At 39.3% G+C, this 21,425-nt stretch overlaps 1 protein-coding gene across 2 annotated transcripts in view; it reads left to right on the forward strand.

Annotated features, from left to right (window-relative positions):
- RSPO3 (R-spondin 3) overlaps positions 1 to 21,425 on the forward strand; it is an 84,840-nt gene that overhangs the window by 19,691 nt on the left and 43,724 nt on the right. For both annotated transcript variants that reach the window (XM_041746541.1, XM_041746542.1), the window contains exons 2-4: positions 12,869 to 13,060; positions 14,694 to 14,840; positions 20,625 to 20,822. In XM_041746541.1, coding sequence (XP_041602475.1) covers positions 12,869 to 13,060; positions 14,694 to 14,840; positions 20,625 to 20,822 — 537 coding nt within the window. The remainder of the gene's footprint in view (positions 1 to 12,868; positions 13,061 to 14,693; positions 14,841 to 20,624; positions 20,823 to 21,425) is intronic.

Below are 21,425 nucleotides of genomic sequence, written 5' to 3' on the forward strand. Positions count from 1 at the left end.
ATCCTGTCAACCTTGCCCATTCTTCTTCGGAAATAACTTAAAAATCCATGTCCTCTTTTTGCCTTACTCCCATTAATGTGCTTCTAATTCAGCTAACAGCCGTGCCAGGTATGGAACAACATACCGTCCTATTAACTCAACGTTTAGTTTCTCCGTCTCAGAAATTCTTCTTTTTGTTTTCAGAGTGTTTGCTCAAAACCAAATTAAATCATGTCACTGATTTCTCTCTAAACAGTTCCTTCCAGTTATATAAAAGATTAAATTCAAACCCCGACCCAGTTTCTCCATACTTCTCACAATCCCGCTCGGATGTCAGGATTTCCAAGTAGGTGGTTCCAGATGGTTAGCTGTCTCCTTTCTGCCAAGGCCTTGCACATAATATTTACCTCACTGGCTTTTCTTTGTTTATGGTCTCTCACCATACTTCAAACTTCTAGGTCTTATCCGTCTTCGCATCCAAAGCACCAAGCACTGTTTAACAAACTATCTTGAGGAAAAAGGAGACAATGTATTGGGTGTGCTCTCTGGTCCTAGAGCTTCCTGGAAGACAGGCAGGTTTATGTTCAATATGGGGAGATGTTTTAAGATGTTCAGTATGTAGAGATGTTATAAAATAATTATATTGGCTGCCCCCAAAATGTAAGATTTGTTTTACTAAGCATGATTAAATGGGCTGCTCTGGGGAGGCTGTTTGAACTCAATCCCTCTAAACTTCCAAAGGTTTATGATCCTATCAGCTGGAAGCTAATTAACTGGGTGGACCACAGTGTTCTCATCTGAAACTAAAGAGAGAAAGAAGAGCTCTAAAATCCTGTAAATTCCACGGTAATAGTCACCATTCTCCCAAATCTTCTTGATGTATTCATACATGACGTTCTTGTCCCTAGCATTGTCTTCCTCCCTTTCTATTTGTCCAAAGTCTTCTTTACATTCAAGTCCCATAACTGTTCCTGACTGTTCTTTGGCATCCTCACGTGACCTCAGCCATCAGCATTTGCCCCTGCCTTGTAGTTTCTCTTGTGCTAAATTTCTAGTCTAAATATTTATGGGCCTCCAGATATAAAAAGACTTTTACTAACTGCATCGTAGGCTTCTAGAGTCAGAGACCAGGTTTTGTCTCTCAGTCCCTAGAAGAGGGATAAATACTTATTGTGAACATCGCAATGATGTGATATTAGAGCATGGATGTCACCCGTGTCCCATTCACCTGGAGTCGTCCTTACAGATGCAACTGCCTGGGCCAACCTCTTCATTCCTGAGTCAGAATCTTTTGGAATGAAACCCAGGCATTCGCATTATTAAAAAGGCACTCCAGCTCCATCCTATGGAGCACAGGTTTAGAACCTTACTGGCATACACTTCCAGGTTCTCTGTACCATCTGGGTATCATTTCTAGGCATGCCTTATCTCTTGCAGTCTGTTTGAGCAGGTCCTCGTCTTCAGAGGGGGGCTGGAGTCCCCGCGGACTTCTTGCCCAGAATGTTCTTATCTGATAGTAAAAGCTGCCTCCTTCTATGACCGTTAGCGAGTCCCTGGCTCCCCACTTTTCCCCAGATCTCCTATGGTAGAAGAAGCATCAACATCTGCCCTCTCTCCAGCCTCCTTGCTTGCGTGGGGGGTTTTGAGTCATTATTGACTAAAGCTTCGCAGCTGCCTTAAATAAGAGTCGAAATAGCACAAGGTTATATAGTTAGTACTTCTTGGGTAAAATGAAATGCCTTACCCATACGGACTTGTAATGAGTGTCTGTAAGTTAGCGGACTTGTAATAAGTGCCTGTAAGGGTGCCGGGTGCTTCCATGTGATCTCCTGTAATCCCCCCCAGGATCGAACAAGTAGATATTCCCTTGTTAAAGACGAGAATGCCTGAGTTCAAAGAGGTTGAGCAACTTGTATCTAAATACCCAGGCTACAAACTCCTTGATACAGATTATTGGTTTTATCCATCTTTAGATGCTCACTCACTAGCAGTGTGTGAATGTTGGGTAGTTTGAGTAGCTGGATAAAGAGATAAATTTAGGTTATTCAGCTCGTAAAAGTCAGAAGTCCATATGAATCCAAAGCCAGTTTTCCACCTCCCAGTCCCTGTGCTCCCCTGGGAAGTGTTCAGGGCCCAGGTCTGAATGAGATGGTGATGCAGTGGCCCATGCACATTAAGTACAAAAATGCATGCAATTCATGAAGGTACATGTCAGCACCTTCTGCTCTGTCAGCAATTTTGTGAATCTGGGAGAAAAATCCACTTATTTTCTCTGCTCAGGATTTTAGATGGAACACATAAAGCTGGATTTATTTAATGGTATACCCACTATTTGCACATCTTCTTGTGCCTGTTAAAATACCACAAGCCTTTTGCCTGCTGTTTGCTTATGCTAAGACTTCAGCCATCAGATATGCTACTTTAGCATGCTATGTGGCAAGAAGATCCAAGTTTATTCATAATATAACAAAGTAGAGTTTGTTTTTAGCACACACTGAAGTTTGTTTCATTCAAGAATGCAAACTTAGTAGTTATGGAATCACACCCATGCAGATTCATTACCTTAAACTATCACATTTTCTGTTTATGTTGATTTCTAATTAATTCTCTCCTTAAAAAAAAAAAAAAAAAAAAAGGAATGGAGTTCTCAGCCAGACCAGAGCACATAATGATTCCCACTGTTGGATGAACACTGTTGGATCTGTCTCATGAAAAATGCTGTTATTACCACCCACTAACTCATCAACAGGTCCTGGCTCTCTACGGAATCTGGGTCTCCATTACCCCTATCCGCTCCTTCTTGTCCTCTATTCACCTCCATTTGGGAACATGGCCACTTGGAAAAGGGGAAGCTTTCCCTTCCTTAGCGACAGTTGGAGATGCTGATTCAGTACCTTACATTTTATACCCGTAGCAGGGTGCATTAACCTTATGATAGATTTTCTACTTGTGGTTAGGAAAAAAAAAAAACCACTATTTTTGGTTGTACAAATGCTTTCTGTTGCAGTGTCAACAGCAGAATCAATTATAGCTGTTTGGTAGGTCACAGGAAAACTAATATGGTTTTCACTACTTTTGAAGAATCAACTTTGGAATTAGCCCACAAGTTATTAATTTATTTCATGGGAAAAAAAAAAAGAACATAGCATAGAGATCCTAAAAGGAAGATTAGAAGTGAAAGACCATAATGTTGTTGCTCTAAATTACTCTAAATTACCTAGGCTTTGTCCATGTGCATCACTAATGGCAAGAATTCAGAGAAATACAGAAAAGATTATATGCAAGATTGCAAAATGTTTTATTTTTATTCTCTTTATTTGTTCGTATGACCTCTTATGTGTTTCATAATTTTCCTGTTTCTCTTTACCACCACCACTATCCCACACACACGCACACACTCCAGGAAAAGAGAACAAAAATGTAAAACTGAAGCAAACTAAAATAACTGATCATGAAAGATAGAAGAAACAAAGGAAAAATTAAATGTTTCCAAGAGCAAAAAACAAAAACAAACAAACAAAAAAAAACCCACGTAGATTGATGCACAGTCTTTTTGCAGATTAGAATCTGAATGTAAACCTCTATCTTGTGGCTACTTAGAACATTCTCCTGTAATATAAAAATGGATAAGACAACATCTTTTCAAGGCATACAGGATGCTAGTTCTGCTTCACGATTCATAAAGTTAACAAAAATTGACATGGATAACGATGTCAGGCAAAGGATGTTCTTTCCTTTCATTCTGATACACGCTCAGCAATGTAGACTTTAAATACACTTGGTATATAATCCCAGCTGTTTACCGCATTCCGGAAGGTTCTGTAGGCTCTGGCTCTACCCTCTTTCTCCAAAGTTGCCTCTTACTTCCCGGAGCGCTGCAGCCCCATTGATTCCCCGCGGCTTCTCCTTATGCCTGGTCTTTCCCGTAGCCCTAAAATCTCCACCTTGGAGTCTCTTCCTCCCTTCGGTTCGGTTTTCTTGGTTGCCTCCTAACCACTCTCCAGCTCTCAACTAAAGGCTGACATTCTAAAAGATGTTTTCCCCAACCACTGCATTTGAAGTAGCTCCCCACAGTTGTTCCCTGTCTTATCTACCTGCTTATTCACTCACACCAACCCCCCTCCCCCAGAATATAAGCATTTAATTGTTTACTTGCTTACTAACCGATACACATCATCGGATCAGGAGCTAGATGTCTTGTCCACCCCCTACATTTCCTACATCCTGTGGGGTGTTAGGTACCTAGTGAGATAGCAGAAATCTGCATTGAGAACCTTAACCACAGTCTTCACGACGTGTGTCCGATTCAGCCCCCCTCTCATCTGCCTTTCATTTCTAGTCCTCCTTCTGCAGCCTGCGGAGAGACAGAGCACGGCCATTGGCCACCACGTTGGCATCCAGCTACGAAATATTCATCATTGCTTGGATTTCAGGAATTCTATATCTGCCATCATTTGCTAGCCATTTTCATAATATTTTGAGCTGGCTTGATTTTAGTGGAAAGTCTAGCTAATTGCTATTTAATGTTAGGTCTGTTTTATTGCTGTGGTTTTATTTTAAAGTATTTATAGAATATAAATATTAGAGTCCCTTCAGGAAATTATTATTCAGTAAGAGAAAGAGAAAGATTTTCCAAGTTCTCAAAGAAATAGTTTCCATTAAAAACAGTATGTTTCCCCACATAATAATGGTGGAGCCCTAACGGGGCTGTATTCAGCAGCTGGTGAATACATTCCTTTCTGAGACTTTAGGAATTTGGTGAACCCATTGGTTGGGGCACAAACGTTCAGAGTATTCAAGGTTGATTCACTGGGGCAGAGATGTGGCAGGCTGTATTATCCTAACTGCTTCAGGCCAGTCCATGTCTGTGCCGTTAATTTTAGTAAAAGACCACATGGAGTACGTGCATCACGTGGCTAATTACATATATATACATATACGTAGACACATGCACAACATATACATGTATGTACGCACCATCAGAGGCTATACTGCATTCCAAAAATCTGTATATGTTTGTGTATATAAACATGTCACTGGTCAGACAAATTATTGGTCAAAAATACCAGTGGGAAAAAATAAAGAAAAAAAAAGAAATACCAGTGGAGGACTACAATAGAACCCTGCTCATCCAGATGTCATCATTTGAGAATGGAAAGGAGTATTGTACACCAATTAATAGTCTTATTCATTCAAACAGCTTTTGATATTTTGCTGTTTATCCCTAACAAGCAATTGTGGAGATCTAGCCATTGTCTCCTCCGCCTTGGCTGCTTTAACTTATGAATAAGTAAGAAACATGGACTCTCAATATTTCTGGGGTTGATTCAATAGAATTTGAGAGACACTGCCAAGTGATTAAAATTTTTAACATTAGATTTTTAAAGTGAACAATGCTAAACATTCCAGAGGACCCATGAAGCATCTCTTTCCAAGACCATAACTATATTCAACTTAAAAGTGAATCCATAACAAGACAGACCCAAGGTGTGATAGAAATGTGCTGTCCTTACTCGGGCAAGAAATAAATCTATATTTCCTTTAGGTGAATGGATAACTGAAGTAAATGGCACCTAGAAAAACTTGTACTATTTCAAATGATTTTATTTCATAATTAAGATCTTCACAGTGTAAATGATTTGAAACTTTATTCCTTTATCAGATATTTATAGGCACTACCCACTTAAAACCAGTTTATTATATATACTTTCTATTAAGTATTTATCTCCCTGGCATCTTTATTATTTTTAAAAAACACAAATAAATGGCTTATCTTTCATATCTACTGTTCAATAATCAAAAACTCTTCCTCGAAATGCATTTAATAAGTAGCTGCCCTGTTGTAGAAGGTGGGAATCAGCAAGAAAATTATAAAGACGTTGTGAAGACCAACCAAACTCCTATTCAAGAAGCTTCCAGTCAATGTGAACATCATCGTAAAAGGAGAGGACATGGAAGAAAGGACAGATGTAAAAATAGCTTTGGTTATAGAATTCTACTGGCCTCCTATTCCGACCCTGTCTCCTAAGGTCACTACAGAGAGAAAAGCAGGCAGTGGAATATTGTGAAGACAAGAATGCATTAGGAAGAATCCGGTGTTTAAATGATTATTATTAAAAATAACTTTTACCAAATTTGTTAATTTATTTACCTTTTGTTCTCTGAATTATAAAATCACTTCATTGCTTTCATATAGCTAGCACTTACTGTGAATGCTGTGAGTTTGACTTCAGTCAAACCTTGGATAAACCTAAAGTCTACTGAATTTTGTACTTCTGAAAATTCTCTACCCACAAATAAATGACCATCAGAGGCAGTTGGCAGCGTGCAATATTAAATTTCTTCCACACAGCAATTTACAGTAGATGTGAGTATATTTGCAGCTGGGTTTTAGAAGGGGATTAAACTAAGGCAAATCCTTGAAGCTTACACTTACATTGTTACAGTAATAGGGTTTAGATTTTACTACTGCAGTTGGTTTGCTATATCGTAAACACTGAACATAACTAGCCAAAGATTGTGTATTTACCAAGTGCTCCACCGTTTAAGACTCTATATTCTGGATGTTTCAGCAAAAATAATGGAGAGGTGTCAGGGTGGCTCCATTGGTTAAACATCCAACTCTTGATTTCAGCTCAGGTCATGATCTCAGGGTTCTGGGATTGAGCCCGGGGTGGAGCCCCATGTTGAGCGCCGACCCCCCAGCTCTGCACTAAGCAGGGGATCTGCCTGAGATTCTCTCTCCACCCTTCCCCCCAAAGCTCACTCGCTCTCTCTAAAATAAAGAAGTAGATCTTTTAAAAAATGTTGGATTAACTCTCATGACAATAGCCTTTATATACGGTTGCATCAGCTATGCATCCCAAGATTAGCAAATAGAGAAATAGAAGGAAAGCTCAACAGCTACAGAAATTGAAGTCACTTACTCAGGGACTATCGACAGTTCCCACAAGTTGGTTTCGGTTGTGCATGGACATACGCTCTCGTCATACTTCACCTTTGCCTACCAGTTAAGAAAAGGCGCTTTCCTATTTCCCAATTTTAGGGAAAGATAACACTATTTTTACCATGTGTTTGACAGATTTGTAAAAGGAAAGTCCCAATTTAACGTTCCTATGAATTCTGTCCATTTTTCCACTCCTATTTACCCTTGTTACACATCTAAAACTTACTTCTATATAAAGAGACTGTTACTAGATATCAAAGATCTAGGTTTTAACCTTTGGAATGAATTTGCTATTTATCTTATAGTTTTAGCAGCATTTCTTTGAGTCCTAGTTTGAGGTTCCAAAATAAGTAACTGTGAAGGTTTCTGTCCTTACTAACAATAGTTACCATAGTCCATTTGGCTTTCTGTGAGATGCATGCTTTGAGAGCAAAAGTGATGTAGAAATACAAAGTATGGTTAAAAATCACGGAAAATATGTCTTTTTCTCTTACCAAATGTCCCTTATTTTAGACTGCATTTCTTTCTTCTGGTGTTCTTCAGCCCCTCCTCCCTTCAAGATGTCTTCTCTAATTAAGGCACTACAGCCAGACTCTCATTTATGTCTCTGGCAACCATTACAATATTAAGGTCCATCTATTAAGCATCACGTTCTGGATATTTCATAAAATCTGCAAAATCAAATGATCCCAAGCCACGTTTGTATATCTAGACTATTTTATTCAATGAACTTGCCTTAGCACTCCAACTGAAGGCTTTTAGTCCTCTAGCAGTCCCTCATCGTTTCTATTCACTGACTGAAGCTCAAAACACTTTCTCACATCCTTTTTTTTTACATTTATTTTATTTTCTTTAAATTCAATTTGCCAACATATAGTATAACACCTAGGGCTCATCTTATCACATGCCCTCCTTAATGCCCGTCACCTAGTCACTCTATCCCCCCGCCCACCCCACCTTCCACAACCCTTTGTTTGTCTCCCAGAGTTAGGAGTCTCTCATGGTTTGTCTCCCTTTCTGATTTTTCCCACTCAGCTCCCCTCCTTTTCCTTATAGTCCCTTTCATTATTTCTTATATTTCCCCCGATGAGTGAGACCATATGATGATTGTCCTCCAATTGACTTACTTGACTCAGTGTAATACCCTCCAGTTCCATCCACGTTGAAGCAAATGGTGGGTATTCATGCTTCCTGATGGCTGAGGAATATTCCATTGTATATATAGACCACATCTTCCTTATCCATTCCTATCCATAGCCAAACTGTGGAGGCTCCTTCCACAATTTGGCTATTGTGGATGTTGCTGCTATGAACATTGGGGTGCAGGTGTCCAGTCATTTCACTACATCAGTATCTTTGGGATAAATACCCAGTAGTCCAATTGCTGGGTGGTAGGGTAGCTCTATTTTTAACTTCTTGAGGACCCTCCACACTGTTTTCCAGAGCAGCTGCCCCAGTTCACATTCCCACCAACAGTGCAAGAGGGTTCCCCTTCTCCACATCCTCACCAACATTTGTTGTTCCCTGTCCTGTTAATTTAGCCCTTCTCACTGGTGTGAGGCGGTATCTCATTCACATCCTCTTTTTTGTTCAGTCCACATTTTGTTACTTACCATATTTGATTGATTCCACTTCCTAAATATCCTTGGAATACTCCTACCGTTCTCACCACTGCCTTTGTTACATTTTAAGGTATCATCAGTCTTTACCTTGATCACTAGATTAGTCTTCTAGTTTCTGTGTCTTACATACTACCGGAGAAATTACCTTTCTAATACAAATGTGATCACATCACTCACTAGATTAAAATCTCCTATATCTACAGAATAATTTCCTTGGCACACCCCACAAAGGGTTCCATAATCTAGATCTATCCTGTGCTTCCACTCAGTTTATGTTCATCATATCTCCATTAACCACTATTTATGTATCAGTTGCACTGAACTCATGCTAGTCTCCTAGCTGTGGATAATTGGGGTGTTCCCTTCTCTAGCCCCACCATGGCTACTTACATAGTGATTTACTTCAACTAGTTTTCTTTTTTTTTAATTTAACTTCAATTAGCTAACATACAGTACATCATTAGTTTCAGATGTAGAGTTCAGTAATTCATCAGTTGCACATAACACCCAGTGCTCGTCACATCACATGCCTTCCTTAGTGCCCATCACCCAGGTACCCCAACCCCCTACCCATCTCCCCTCCAGCGATCCTCAGTTTGTTTCCTATAGTTAAGAGTCTCGTGATTTTCCTCCCTCTCTGATGACTTCCCATTCAGTTTTCCCTCTCTTCCCCTATGACCCTCTGTGCTGTTTCTTATATTCCACATATGTGTGAAACCATATGATAGTTGTCTTTGTCTGATTGACTTATTTCGTTCAGCATAATACCCTCCAGTTCCATCCACATCAATGTAAATGGTAAGTATTCATCCTTTCTGGTGGCTGAGTGATATTCACATATATATGTATGTATGTATCTCACATCTTTATCTGTCCATCTGTCGATGAACATCTGGGCTCTCTCCACAGTTTGGCTATTGTGGAAATTGCTGCTATGAACATCGGGGTGCAGGTGCTCCTTCAGATCAATATATTTGTATCTTTGGAGTAAATACCTAGTATTTATTCCAGAGTGGCTGCGCCAGCCTGCATTCCCATCAGCAGTGTCAAGGATGAGGATTTCTCCGGATCCTCGCCAACATCTAACATTTCCTGACGTGTTAATTTTAACCATTCTGACTGGTGTGAAGTGGGATCTCATTGTGGTTTTGATTTGTATTTCCCTGATGCCGAGTGATGTGGATCATTTTTTCATGTGTCTGTTGGCCACTTGTGAGTCTTCTTTGGAGAAATGTCCGTTCATGTCTTTTGCCCATTTCTTGACTGGATTTTTTGTTTTTTGGGTGTTGAGTTTGATAAGTTCTTTATAGATCTTGGATACAAGCCTTTTATCTGATATGTCTTGCAAATATCTTCTCCCATTCCATAAGTTTCCTTTTAGTTGTTCAACTCGTTTTCAAAGATTAAGTTTAAACCTTAGATATTCTATGAAACCTCAGCACCACTAACACCTCCATTGCTCATATGAAATAATACTCCAAAAGCATTGTTTGGGCGGGGGAGGGGGGGGAGGGGATTCAGAAATGCAAAATGAAGCTATTTTTGGAATGGAAAAGAAGCATGAAAAAGTAGAATTCAATTTTCTGTCTTTAGAATCATAAGACTCTAAGGCTGAAAGAGTTGTTACAGTCAATCCAGACCAAAGTTTTCTGTGGTTTTCATATAAAAGTAAAAATTTGCCTTAAGATGAAGTTTGGGAAATTTGTATCTAGTTGTGTAATACTGACTGTATAATTTGAGTGACCCTTATACAGCATTCAAGAAACAATCACTACTCAACTGTAAAAGAAAATTTAGAATCATAGAATCTGAGCTTCATAGTCGCAATTTTCCCCACTTCTCACAGCATAACACTGAAACCTTCCTGAAAAAAAATAAAGTTTGCCATCATTTGTGCCTGCCCACATTCAAAATTTGGCTTGATTAAAAACAAACAGGCATTTTCTTTCTCAATTAGGACATTTATGTCTTCTTTACTTTTTCAAAAATCTACTTTGCCAAAAACTTGTGTCTAAAAAGGAAAAATACGAAAAAAAAAAAAAAGCAAGCAAGAAGAATGTAGCACAATGGCATAAGCTGACTGTGCTAGATTTCATCAGTGCAAGTTTTTGAGAAAGAATCGAGCAAGGTACTTTGGGACATCTCATAAATTCGGTGGGAACTATTACCAATCATGGGACTTTTTACGGGGCTCTTTCCTGGAGATGCTTCTAATCATTCAAAATCCATTTTTTAAATGAAATTTATTTTAATATATATTAGTTTTTGAGGCTCTACCCATGCAAATCCTGTTTATTTTCATAACTGATTTAAGGATATAATTGACAAAAGCTTCAAGGTCCTTGAAATTACAATTGTGTTTCCTTTGAGCAGCTACATTTCAGAGATAGAGGTAGGTTGTTGTCCAGTCTAACTCATCTTTATTCAAACTCAGAGTGACTTACAGCCCTGGGCCCGAAGTGATTTTCTTTCAAAATGAGGTCTATATGAGAAGGTTTCACAGGTTTTTACCTATATCTCACACTTCTTAAAATGGACCCAACTAGATGCTGGACACAGGAAGCTCTCTTCATCCTTTTCCTTTTTAGGGTCTTTCCCTACTTAAAATATATACATATTTTCCGTAAGTCTCTAATGTTGAATTACTGGCATGAAAAATGACCCTGTTACTTGGGAAAGTTTTTCACTTACAAGTCTCCCAGGTCCTATAATGTCTAAACCTCCTGTGCCACTTTATATGTCCGCCCCACCCCACAGAGGAGCATGTACAGGAAAAGCAGACCTCCCTTCCCCCACACATTTCCTCAGTTTATTTACAAAACGTCTTGGAATGAGAATGAGCTGCTTGTGGTTCCTGTGGCTGATTCAGGGATGGTTTACTCTAGACAGAGGATGCTGGTCAACCAAATGACCTCTCTGTAGCTAACCCTTGCACCCCTGCGGTAAGGCTGATTGGGCTTATGGGTACCCCCCTTTAACTAAGCCTGGTGGGATTTGTTTTTGTGGTAAAGAACTTAGCAAGACCCAAACAGTGCTCTGAAGTCAGACCTGATAATGGCAAGGCCCATCAGAGCCTAACCCCACCACCATCAACAAAAGAAGTCAGAAATACACCGGGATGCCTTCGCACCCCTGTACATCAACATTTGTTTCTCATAAAGGTCACAGGTTTTCCCTTCTGGATTCCTAGAAGGACAATAAAGCTACTTATATTGTATTTGGACACAGAACACATGGGGAGAAGAAATATCCCAAACACCAGCTACCTGAGAGATGTACTTGAGTCCATGGTTTTCCCTCAGCTCATATGCAGGTGTTGATGACCAGTTAATAGTCATAAGTTGTCAAGATCTTAAGTAAACTTGAATCTTCCACATGTTCGTTTATATTTGTTCAGACTTGTTAATGAACAGTCTCACCACACCCACTGGTGACCCTTGGAAACCTTAGAATTCTTAGGAATATATGTAGCAAGGATCTTTAGTGCCATGTCCTCACCAGATAAATATTTTACTTGAAAAGATGGAAGATGAGGACAAAAGAACTGTAAGAATCTCTCCCCAAAGGTAAAACATTGAACATTATAAATATTATAATCATAAATGACTATATACTATCATGTGGAAACGCTGGTAAGACAAATATCACATTTTCATCATTGAATCAATTTGGACTGACAAAAAAAAAACTCATGAAAGAACAAATATTTTAAGAAAGGATGGGAGGGGAGGTTCCAAGGAGCTGGATAGTTTCAGAATCAATTTGCATTAGATCCAAGAGTAAATTTGTGTTCTCTAATAGATTGTAGTTGAAAAAATGTATCCTAGAAGGAAGTGCCCTTACTCAAGTCAACCCTTCCTCTATGTTGTCACCCTTGCTTGAAAAAATTAGATGTGTGCTTAGCATCCACCACCTAAATGACAAAAAAACTAATATGCATTGATTTCAGTGAATAAGTACAAGTTACCCGGTCTCTAATCTTCCACGGTGCTGGTGTGATGAGAATATTTTCTCTAAGCATATGTGTGTGCACGTGCAAGCGTGTAATCTATAAATGGTTTGAGGCAGTATATTCTTAGTTTCCAAAGTCTCAGATTTTTAAGAACATTTAGATTAGAAACAATATGTGTTTGTATTAAAGGGAAATACCAGATCATAGAAAAGAGAGGGGAAAATCCCAACTCATTCACCCATTACCACCAATTGAAAGCTAAATATACACAAAGATACACAAAGTATATCTCGTGCCTGGAGAATGTCCTCGAACCTCTGTATTTATGATTTAACGCTTGTTTTTGCCTTTCTGCATTTGTCCCTTCAGTGCATCCTAACGTCAGTCAAGGCTGCCAAGGAGGCTGTGCCACGTGTTCAGATTACAATGGATGTTTGTCATGTAAGCCCAGACTATTTTTTGTTCTGGAAAGAATTGGCATGAAGCAGATTGGAGTGTGTCTCTCTTCATGTCCAAGTGGATATTATGGAACTCGATATCCAGATATAAATAAGTGTACAAGTAAGTGCTACGCAGAATTATGTTTTTATCTCATCCTTGGGGGCTTTCCAGATTTGACCTGGCCTCTAGCATATTTGTGATTTTCAGTGTTAAGTAAATAATGATATTTACCTGATGATTAGGCTAAACCATACTTGGACTTAGCCCTTAGAGTGGGAAAACTTTCACCTCTCACAAAAAACACTCAACTTTTGTGTTGTTGCTGTTTTTCCCTGTAAAAGGAGAAACTGAGAACCTGGTTATAACTCATGGAACCTATAGAAAGGTACTGTAAGTGTTAATGCCATCGAACTTCCCATTATTATCACAGCTGATCCAAGTATTTAATGACTTAAAGAATAAATTCAGCTATTTTTGCTTCGAGAAGGATTCTAGTACAGCAAAAGAAACATTTACCTATCTGTTGCAAATAAGTGTGAAAACACTAACATATCCCCTCTCCTTTGGACTCAGAAAGTCTACTCTCCCCACTGGAGACCCAGTACCCTGTCACTACGTAAATTTGGAAATACCATTCCTCTGTCATGGGCCGGGGCCCCACCTCCCTCGCAGACTCCTCTCCTGTGGCTGCACCTCAGCCCCTTTGCACTGATCTCCTGGCCTTCTTGTGAGATCCTCCCACCTCGAGGCTTTTGCAGTTACTGTTCTACACTGACTGTTCTGGCCATTCAGAAAGCTCTTTGCCCACATCTGTGCGTGACTGACTCTCTTCTTTCATTTAAGATTCCGCTCATAGGTCACATTCCCAGAGAGGCATTTCGTGACCAGCTTACTCACCATAATCAACCTTTTCCCCAGTATCTATCATTTGCCATATCTCTCTCCCAGCTTTGGTTGTTACCGCTACTCTTTCCAGAGCACTTATCAGTCTGGAACGAGACTGCCTGGTTTCCAAAACCACTGTACTCTCTGGTCCCAGGCTACTTACATAATCCTTCTGAGACTCGGTTTCTTTAAAATGGGAATTATAATGAGCAGGAGCAGGAGCTAACTCACTGAGTTATTATGAGGTTTAAGTGACTTAATATCATAAAATAATCAAAAGTGACTTAATATATAAAAGTTTAAGTGACAATATATAAAATAAGTATCTGACTTACAGTAATCATCATATAAGAGTCACTGTTGTTATTATTTATTGTGTCTCCCCTCCTAAAATGTAAGCTTTGTGAAGTCCTTATCTCCCTTTTATGCACTGTTCTCAATCAATGTCTAGAATAGTGCTACGCACATAGTGGGCAATCAAATATTTGTTGGACAAATGAACAGACTTCCAAAATGGCCCAAAGGCAGTAGCTGGTATATTTCATTACAGCCCTGATAAAACACTTTTTACTGTCATTTAATATAAATAGATACTTGGTCTTATAAACTTTCTTGGCAGAAAATGTATTGGCCAAGAAACTTTTCATAGGTCTATCAGTACGATAATTTTGAAGTCAATGACTGATGTATATCAATTAAATGACCGTGGACGAATCCATAATCCAGCTTGGCACAATAATTTTGAATCCTAAGTGTGTTTGACACAGAAGTCCCACGTGCCTGCGTTGTAAGCATCCGGACCTGGGACCAGCAACAGGGAAGTGAAGATAATGAAAGAGTGTTTCTTTTCTTTTTTTTTCTCTTTCAGAATGCAAAGCTGACTGTGATACCTGTTTCAACAAAAATTTCTGCACAAAGTGTAAAAGTGGATTTTACTTACACCTTGGAAAGTGCCTTGACAATTGCCCAGAAGGGTTGGAAGCCAACAACCATACCATGGAGTGCGTCAGTATTGGTGAGAAGGAACTCTAAAATTTACCGGGGAGGAGAAACACCTCGGACGATAATGTCAGTCTCTGTGGAAGTGCTGCTCAAAGTCCCATTTCACAAGGATGTGAGGGACTATTTCCAAGGGGCTGTCTTCATCCATCCTTACAAAGATACCGTCTTAGCGGAGTTTCCACAGCCTGACACAGCATGTGTCACAGTATAATTTAATACCCCATAGGTGCTCCATTATTTCTTTTTTTTATTATTTTTTAAAAATTTTTTATAAATTTATTTTTTATTGGTGTTCAATTTGCCAACATACAGAATAACACCCAGTGCTCATCCGGTCAAGTGCCCCCCTCAGTGCCCGTCACCCAGTCACCCCCACCCCCCGCCCTCCTCCCCTTCCACCACCCTTAGTTCATTTCCCAGAGTTAGGAGTCTCTCATGTTCTGTCTCCCTTTCTGATATTTCCCACTCATTTTTGCTCCATTATTTCTTAGAGACTCTTGGTAACTGCTTCAGCTTTTCTGATCCTGGAAGATTTAGTTTGTATCCTTATGAGACAATGAAGTTCTATTTGCAGTGACTCATTACAGATATATGTGCATATGTATTATGTGTTATAAACATATCTACGGGACTACACATATACACAAATACATATTTGGTCTTGAATGAAATGTCCACTTTAGGACAAGAGTTTCACAAAGCACCTAGGTCTAATGTCCAGCAGTGAGCAATGTTGTTTTTCCAAGGGGAGAAAACATTCTCTGAATATAACCCTTTGACACTCAGTAGATGAGCCACAGATCTACAGAATGGGAACTGATATAGTTAAAAATCTGACTTTTTTTTCCTCCTGCGCTCCTTTGCTGAAACGTCCTGCTTGCACAGGTATTGAGAAACAAGGAGAGGATTTTTGGACTCACTCAAACTGACAGAAGGACACAGTCACAGAGTCTGATTAAATGCAGGCTGTATTTCCTGGAGGGGAGGTCCCTGAGACCAGTTGTTTGTCTAAATAACGGATCACTGTCAGGCTCTATTTTCCGTCTTTTAAATGTTGCGCAGCTACTACAGCTACAAGTTTGATGAACAGTTGGGGAGCAGATGCTGAACCAAATGGGAAAACAGCATACTAAATCTCGAAATCCCCTAGGCAAGAGTTACAAGAACCTTTGATGCTGCACTGATACTGGCATATGCACACAAATGTCCTCCTGATTCAGTACAAGATAGTCTCCAGGACTCCCCTGGGGTCCCCCCAGATAGGTCCATTAGAATCAAAAGTGCTAGAGTAATAAAGTGGTGGTTTAACTGTTTCAGGTCCACGGGAAGTACTTATTTCTAAACAAAGTCTGTAGGAGAATGAATCAAATAGATGATATTTTAAGATAATTTCAGAAGCATCTGGAAAACAGCAAGCATGAAACAGTTCATGGCTCATTTTGGTTTAGTCTTTTTTTTCTTCCTCTAGTCAATAAAGACACAGAGAAACAACTTAGAAATAGGGTAAAACATACATGAGAAAGCACTTCATGTTCATCTCTTTGTTAAGTCCTGAGGGCTGATGATTAAAGGTAATAAGTTCCAAACTGTGGAAGAAATAGGAAACAGTTCTGTGGAGTGTTAAAGGACAAAAATTCAGGCTGAGTTGCAGAAAGTTTGTGGTATTTCTCCACCGAGGAAACGGGGTGCTTGTTTAGACTTCCTTAGTTGTTGAAAGTGTAGCATTCAGTCCTTGAAAAGCTGTTTACCTTAATTGTATTAATGCTTTTCTCTCATGGAGACCCTTTAGTACCTGGCACTGTTAGATTAACTAGTAAAGCTTACTGGTAAGTTATGCTGCTATTTAGACAAAAACTATTTCTATTTTTTTAAGATTTTATTGATTTATTCATGAGAGACACAGAGAGGCAGAGACCCAGGCAGAGGGAGAAGCAGGCTCCTCACAGTCCCTCGATGTGGGACTCCTGGGATCACATCCTGAGCTGAAGGCAGATGCTCAACCGCTGAGCCCCCAGGGGTCCCAACAAAAACTATTTCTTAATACAATTAAATTTAAGAAATACGTATGTTAAAAAAAATGGGGGGGGGGGGAGAAAGAAATGCATATGTTTTAGAGTAGGGGTTAGCAACCTAAAAGCCATTTTAGCGAATGTGGCTCTTTGAACAGTTAGGTATCAACGACCTAGGACACAGCAATAGTGCAAACCTGCAACTTTGGTCCAGGGTTGGCCCCTGTTGCTTGGCCTGAGGGATGCCTCGTATCGTGTGCTGTCTATCCAACAAGCAGTGGGCTATGACTGGGACTTGCCCCAGAATCGTCGTGAGAAATGGTGACCTGCTTGCTTATCGCAAAGGGACGTTAGCCTTGTTCCTTAACAGATATGAAACTAGGACCGAGAGCTTGAAATAATGATTCCAAGGACACGGTGTGACTTACTGTCAGTGCTATAATTAGTGCCTTGACTCTGGCTCTCTGGTGCTCACAGAAGATACTGAAGAATGTGTCCCTCCTATAGCTGAAATCTGCATTGTGAGACTCGTTTCTTACTCAGATTATTATTAAGAGGAAAAGTCATAAACAGAGAAAATACCACCCTGATAGAGAGCGAGGGTGAAAGCCTTAACGTTGCAACATATCCATCCACTCCTCATGGTTTGCTGTTAAAGTTGGTATGAATGCCCATTGAACCCAATTTTTTTAAAGATTGTTTTAAAATTTATTTATTCATGAGAGACACAGAGAGAGAAGCAGAGACAAAGGCAGAGGGAAGAGAAGCAGGCTCCATGCAGGGAGCCCCATGTAGGACTCGATCTTGGAAATCTGGGATCAGGCCCTGAGCTAAAGGCAGACGCTCAACCATTGAGCTGCCCAGGCATCCCATTGAACCCAATTTTATAGAAGAATATAGTTCTTCTACTTCATGCTCTAGATATTTGCTTCCTTCCCGCACCATCATCATGTCATCTCCTCTTGGGGAGTGGGTCTTACTCAAGTATCCACAAAGGGCGGCATCCAACTTTAAAACTTTAAATAGGGAGTAGCAAGGAACATGCCCTCACTACGCTCTCAGTGGATCCGCACAGTTGATCAACAAGAATGAGAGCGAACGAGTAATGGTGTTGTGAGGCCATTACTGGTGGAACATTCAGTTCAGCTTCTCTCCCAATTCAAGGACCCCCTTTATAGTATTCCAGACTGATAACCGACCACAGCGTGACCACTTCCGGGGACAGGAAGCTAATTACTTTTTTGAGATCCTTGCTTCATGAGTGACTAGTTAAATATTTCCAGTGTTAATATTGTCCTCCATGCAAAAAATAGAAGAAATAGAGAAAGTGAGCAATTTTGTTTTTTCTTAGTTGCTTCTTGCCCAAATGATGCCCCAGTTCTGCATCATTCAGCAGCAGCCTGAATATAACTTAAATCACCTATTTTGTTACCTTTTCAGGTTTTCCAAAGTTACCAATTTTCCGTAAATATTTTTAGACACTAGATTCATTCTACAGTATTTCTCTGGGAGAAATTATTTCCCCTCAAGGCTTTTTAACTGTTTGCTCTTATTAGAGCGTTTTTACTATCCAAACTCATCAGTTTTAAATGTTTTTCCTCCTTCTTCCTCAATGGAATTATCTAAGATTGTCATTAGAATTTTCATTTTTAGGAGCACCTGGGTGACTCAGTCAGTTAAGCATCCAACTCTTAGCCCAGATCTTGATCTCAGGGTTGTGAGTCCAAGCCGCACTTTGGGCTCCACACTGGTTGTGGAGACTACTTTAAAAAAAAAAAAAAAAAAAAAAATTTTAGAACCATTTATCATCTAAGAACTCATAGCTGTAATTTTAAAAATCTTTTTTTTTCTGGGACGCCTGGGTGGCTCAGGGTTTGAGCATCTGCCTTCAGCTCAGGGCGTGATCCCACATTAGGCTCCCAGCATGGAGCCTGCTTCTCCCTCTGCCTCTGCCTCTCTCTCTGTCTCTCATGAATAAATAAATAAAATATTTTTAAAATAAATAAAAAAATAAAATCTTTTTTTCTTAAGTCTAAATATGCATTTGCCTAGACCACCTTTGCAAGTGTGAAAAAAGCACCAAAGTTCTGGTCATTTTCACATCATGTAATTTTTTTTTCTAATTTAGAACTCTTGGTTCTGGCATTAACCAAATACTAGACAAAGTGGTAGCTCACAAACTTTGATTTTTACTTTTCCATTTGCTTTTTTGGAAGTGGTTTTATTTATTTGTGCTAAAGATCCACTGCTTTTGTATCATTAGTATCAGAATGGGAGATTTGTTCTTAACTAGCAAAAGATTTGATATCATTGAGTGACTTCATTGCTCTATTCTTTAACTAAAAATGTTGTGTCATAACTGAACATGAAAACTGGTTAAAGAGTGGCTCCATAAAGTTCATTTAAGTTCACAGAAACTTAAATTCACTTACCCAGCCATTTGTTTTTAACTCTGTTGCATTCGGGTACCTGTTGGTAACTGTAAAAAGCATGTGAAAAGATGTATGGCAAAAGGATTTAGGTTTCTAAAGCACTTAGATTCTATTTTTTGAGCTTACATAAAAGATAGCATTCTGCTCTGAAATATGAATCCTTGGGCAGCCCGGGGGGCTCAGCAGTTTAGCACTGCCTTCAACCCAGGGCCTGATCCTGGAGACCTGGGATCGAGTCCCACATCGGGCTCCCTGCCTGGAGCCTGCTTCTCCCTCTGCCTGTGTTATGTCTCTGCCTCTCTCCCTTTGTGTCTCTCATGAATAAATAAATAAAACCTTTTAAAAAAATAAAATAAAATAAGAATCCTTTAAATCAGAAGGCAAAGAGAAAAGTTAATGGAAACGTGTTTTGTGGAAAGAATCTTATATCATCTAAAGAATTATTGCTGCAAACTGTTTCAGTTATTGTAAACTAGGAAGTTTGCATGAACATGAATAGAATGATAGCATCCTGCAGATACTTATTTTTGTTAGAAGTGCACAAATCTGTTCCAAGACTTTGGAAAGCCGTGGTTGAAAAGGAGATTAATACATACAGAAAAAGGGGAAGAGCTACAAAAAAAGCTGTAGAAAAATTACATCTGTTCATCTTAGAAATCACTCCTTCTAGTCAATGCTAGAACCAATTTATCAGCTGAAATTGAATCAGAATCCACTTAAAATAGATACTTCCCTGCCTGAACCATCTCTGTTAATCAATGATAAAATTTAAGTTCTCACCTGCATATGAAGTGGAAAAGGCCATGAATCCAGGCCTATGATCAGGATGCCTCTTTTGCTTAACCATTCTCGAGCACAGAAATTCTCAAGGTGTATTGTTGGAAATGCAAATTCTCAGGCCCCATCCCAGACAACTGAATTGGAAACTCTGAGGGTGAAGTCCAGTGGTCTGTGCTTCAACAAGCCCTCCAGGTGATGCTGTTGCACGCTCTAGTTTGAAAAGTGGATCTCTAGCATAATTCTAGATCAAATTATGGTCAGGATCAATCAATACTTGTAGAAATTATAAAGCACTGGCCAATTACATTAGTGCCTGGGTTTATAAATCTAGAGTGAAAAGTAGACTGAATGCAAGGATGAGTTTACCTGACATGATGAACACTAAAAATGGGAAAACATTATGTCCCTGTATTTCTCTTTCTCATTGTTTTCTTGAAGTCATCTTGTCCAAGTTTGTTCTACAGGATTTCCCGGAATTAGAGCAAAAATATTGATAGAAGCAAACCTTTTTGTTTATTGAGCAATCGTGAATATATTTGTGAGCCAGCTGAGCCTGTTTCTGCTCTTCTGTTTCAGTGCACTGTGAGGCCAGTGAATGGAGTCCATGGAGTCCATGCATGAAGAAGGGGAAAACATGTGGTTTCAAAAGAGGGACTGAAACACGGGTCCGAGAAATAACACAGCATCCATCAGCAAAGGGTAACCTGTGTCCCCCCATCAGTGAGACAAGAAAGTGTACAGTGCAAAGAAAGAAGTGTCAGAAGGGAGAACGAGGTACAATCATACTAGAAAAATGTGCTTATTTGAATCCTCATAATTTGATGCAAATTTCACTTATTTCTTAGGAAACATTTAGTATCGCTCATGTCTAAAACCCCAAAATGTATACCAGCCAAAGCCTATGTTGGTTGTAAATTACAGAATATTAAATGTGCAATTTTAAACAAACGGAGTCTAATATCAAAGCTATAAACTACTATAGAAGTGTGTTAATTGGATCTTGACGAAAAAGGATGCATTATAGATATTTAGGCCTATATTTTTCTTTTGGGTCATTATCTTTCCTATCATCCCTTCATTACCTAGAAAACTTTTGAGAAGCCTCATAAACACAAGGTCTAATGCCATTTGGTACAAATCCATAGTGAAGAGACACCAGCCGTAAACTTACTCTTTTCCATTGCCTACAAATAAAAGTAGTATAATTAGACTGTAAGCTTTTGTAGTAAACTTATTTTAAGGGTTACATAGTATTTCTAAAAATATTTAAATGCATATGTGTTTCTACAGTATTTTTTTAAAGATTTTATTTATTTATTTATTTGTTTGTTTGTTTGTTTATGAGAGAGAGTTAGCAGGAGCAGGAGGGGGAAAGAA

Source organism: Vulpes lagopus, chromosome 2 (genome assembly GCF_018345385.1).
Source record: "Vulpes lagopus strain Blue_001 chromosome 2, ASM1834538v1, whole genome shotgun sequence".
In the NCBI taxonomy this organism is placed as follows: domain Eukaryota; kingdom Metazoa; phylum Chordata; class Mammalia; order Carnivora; family Canidae; genus Vulpes; species Vulpes lagopus.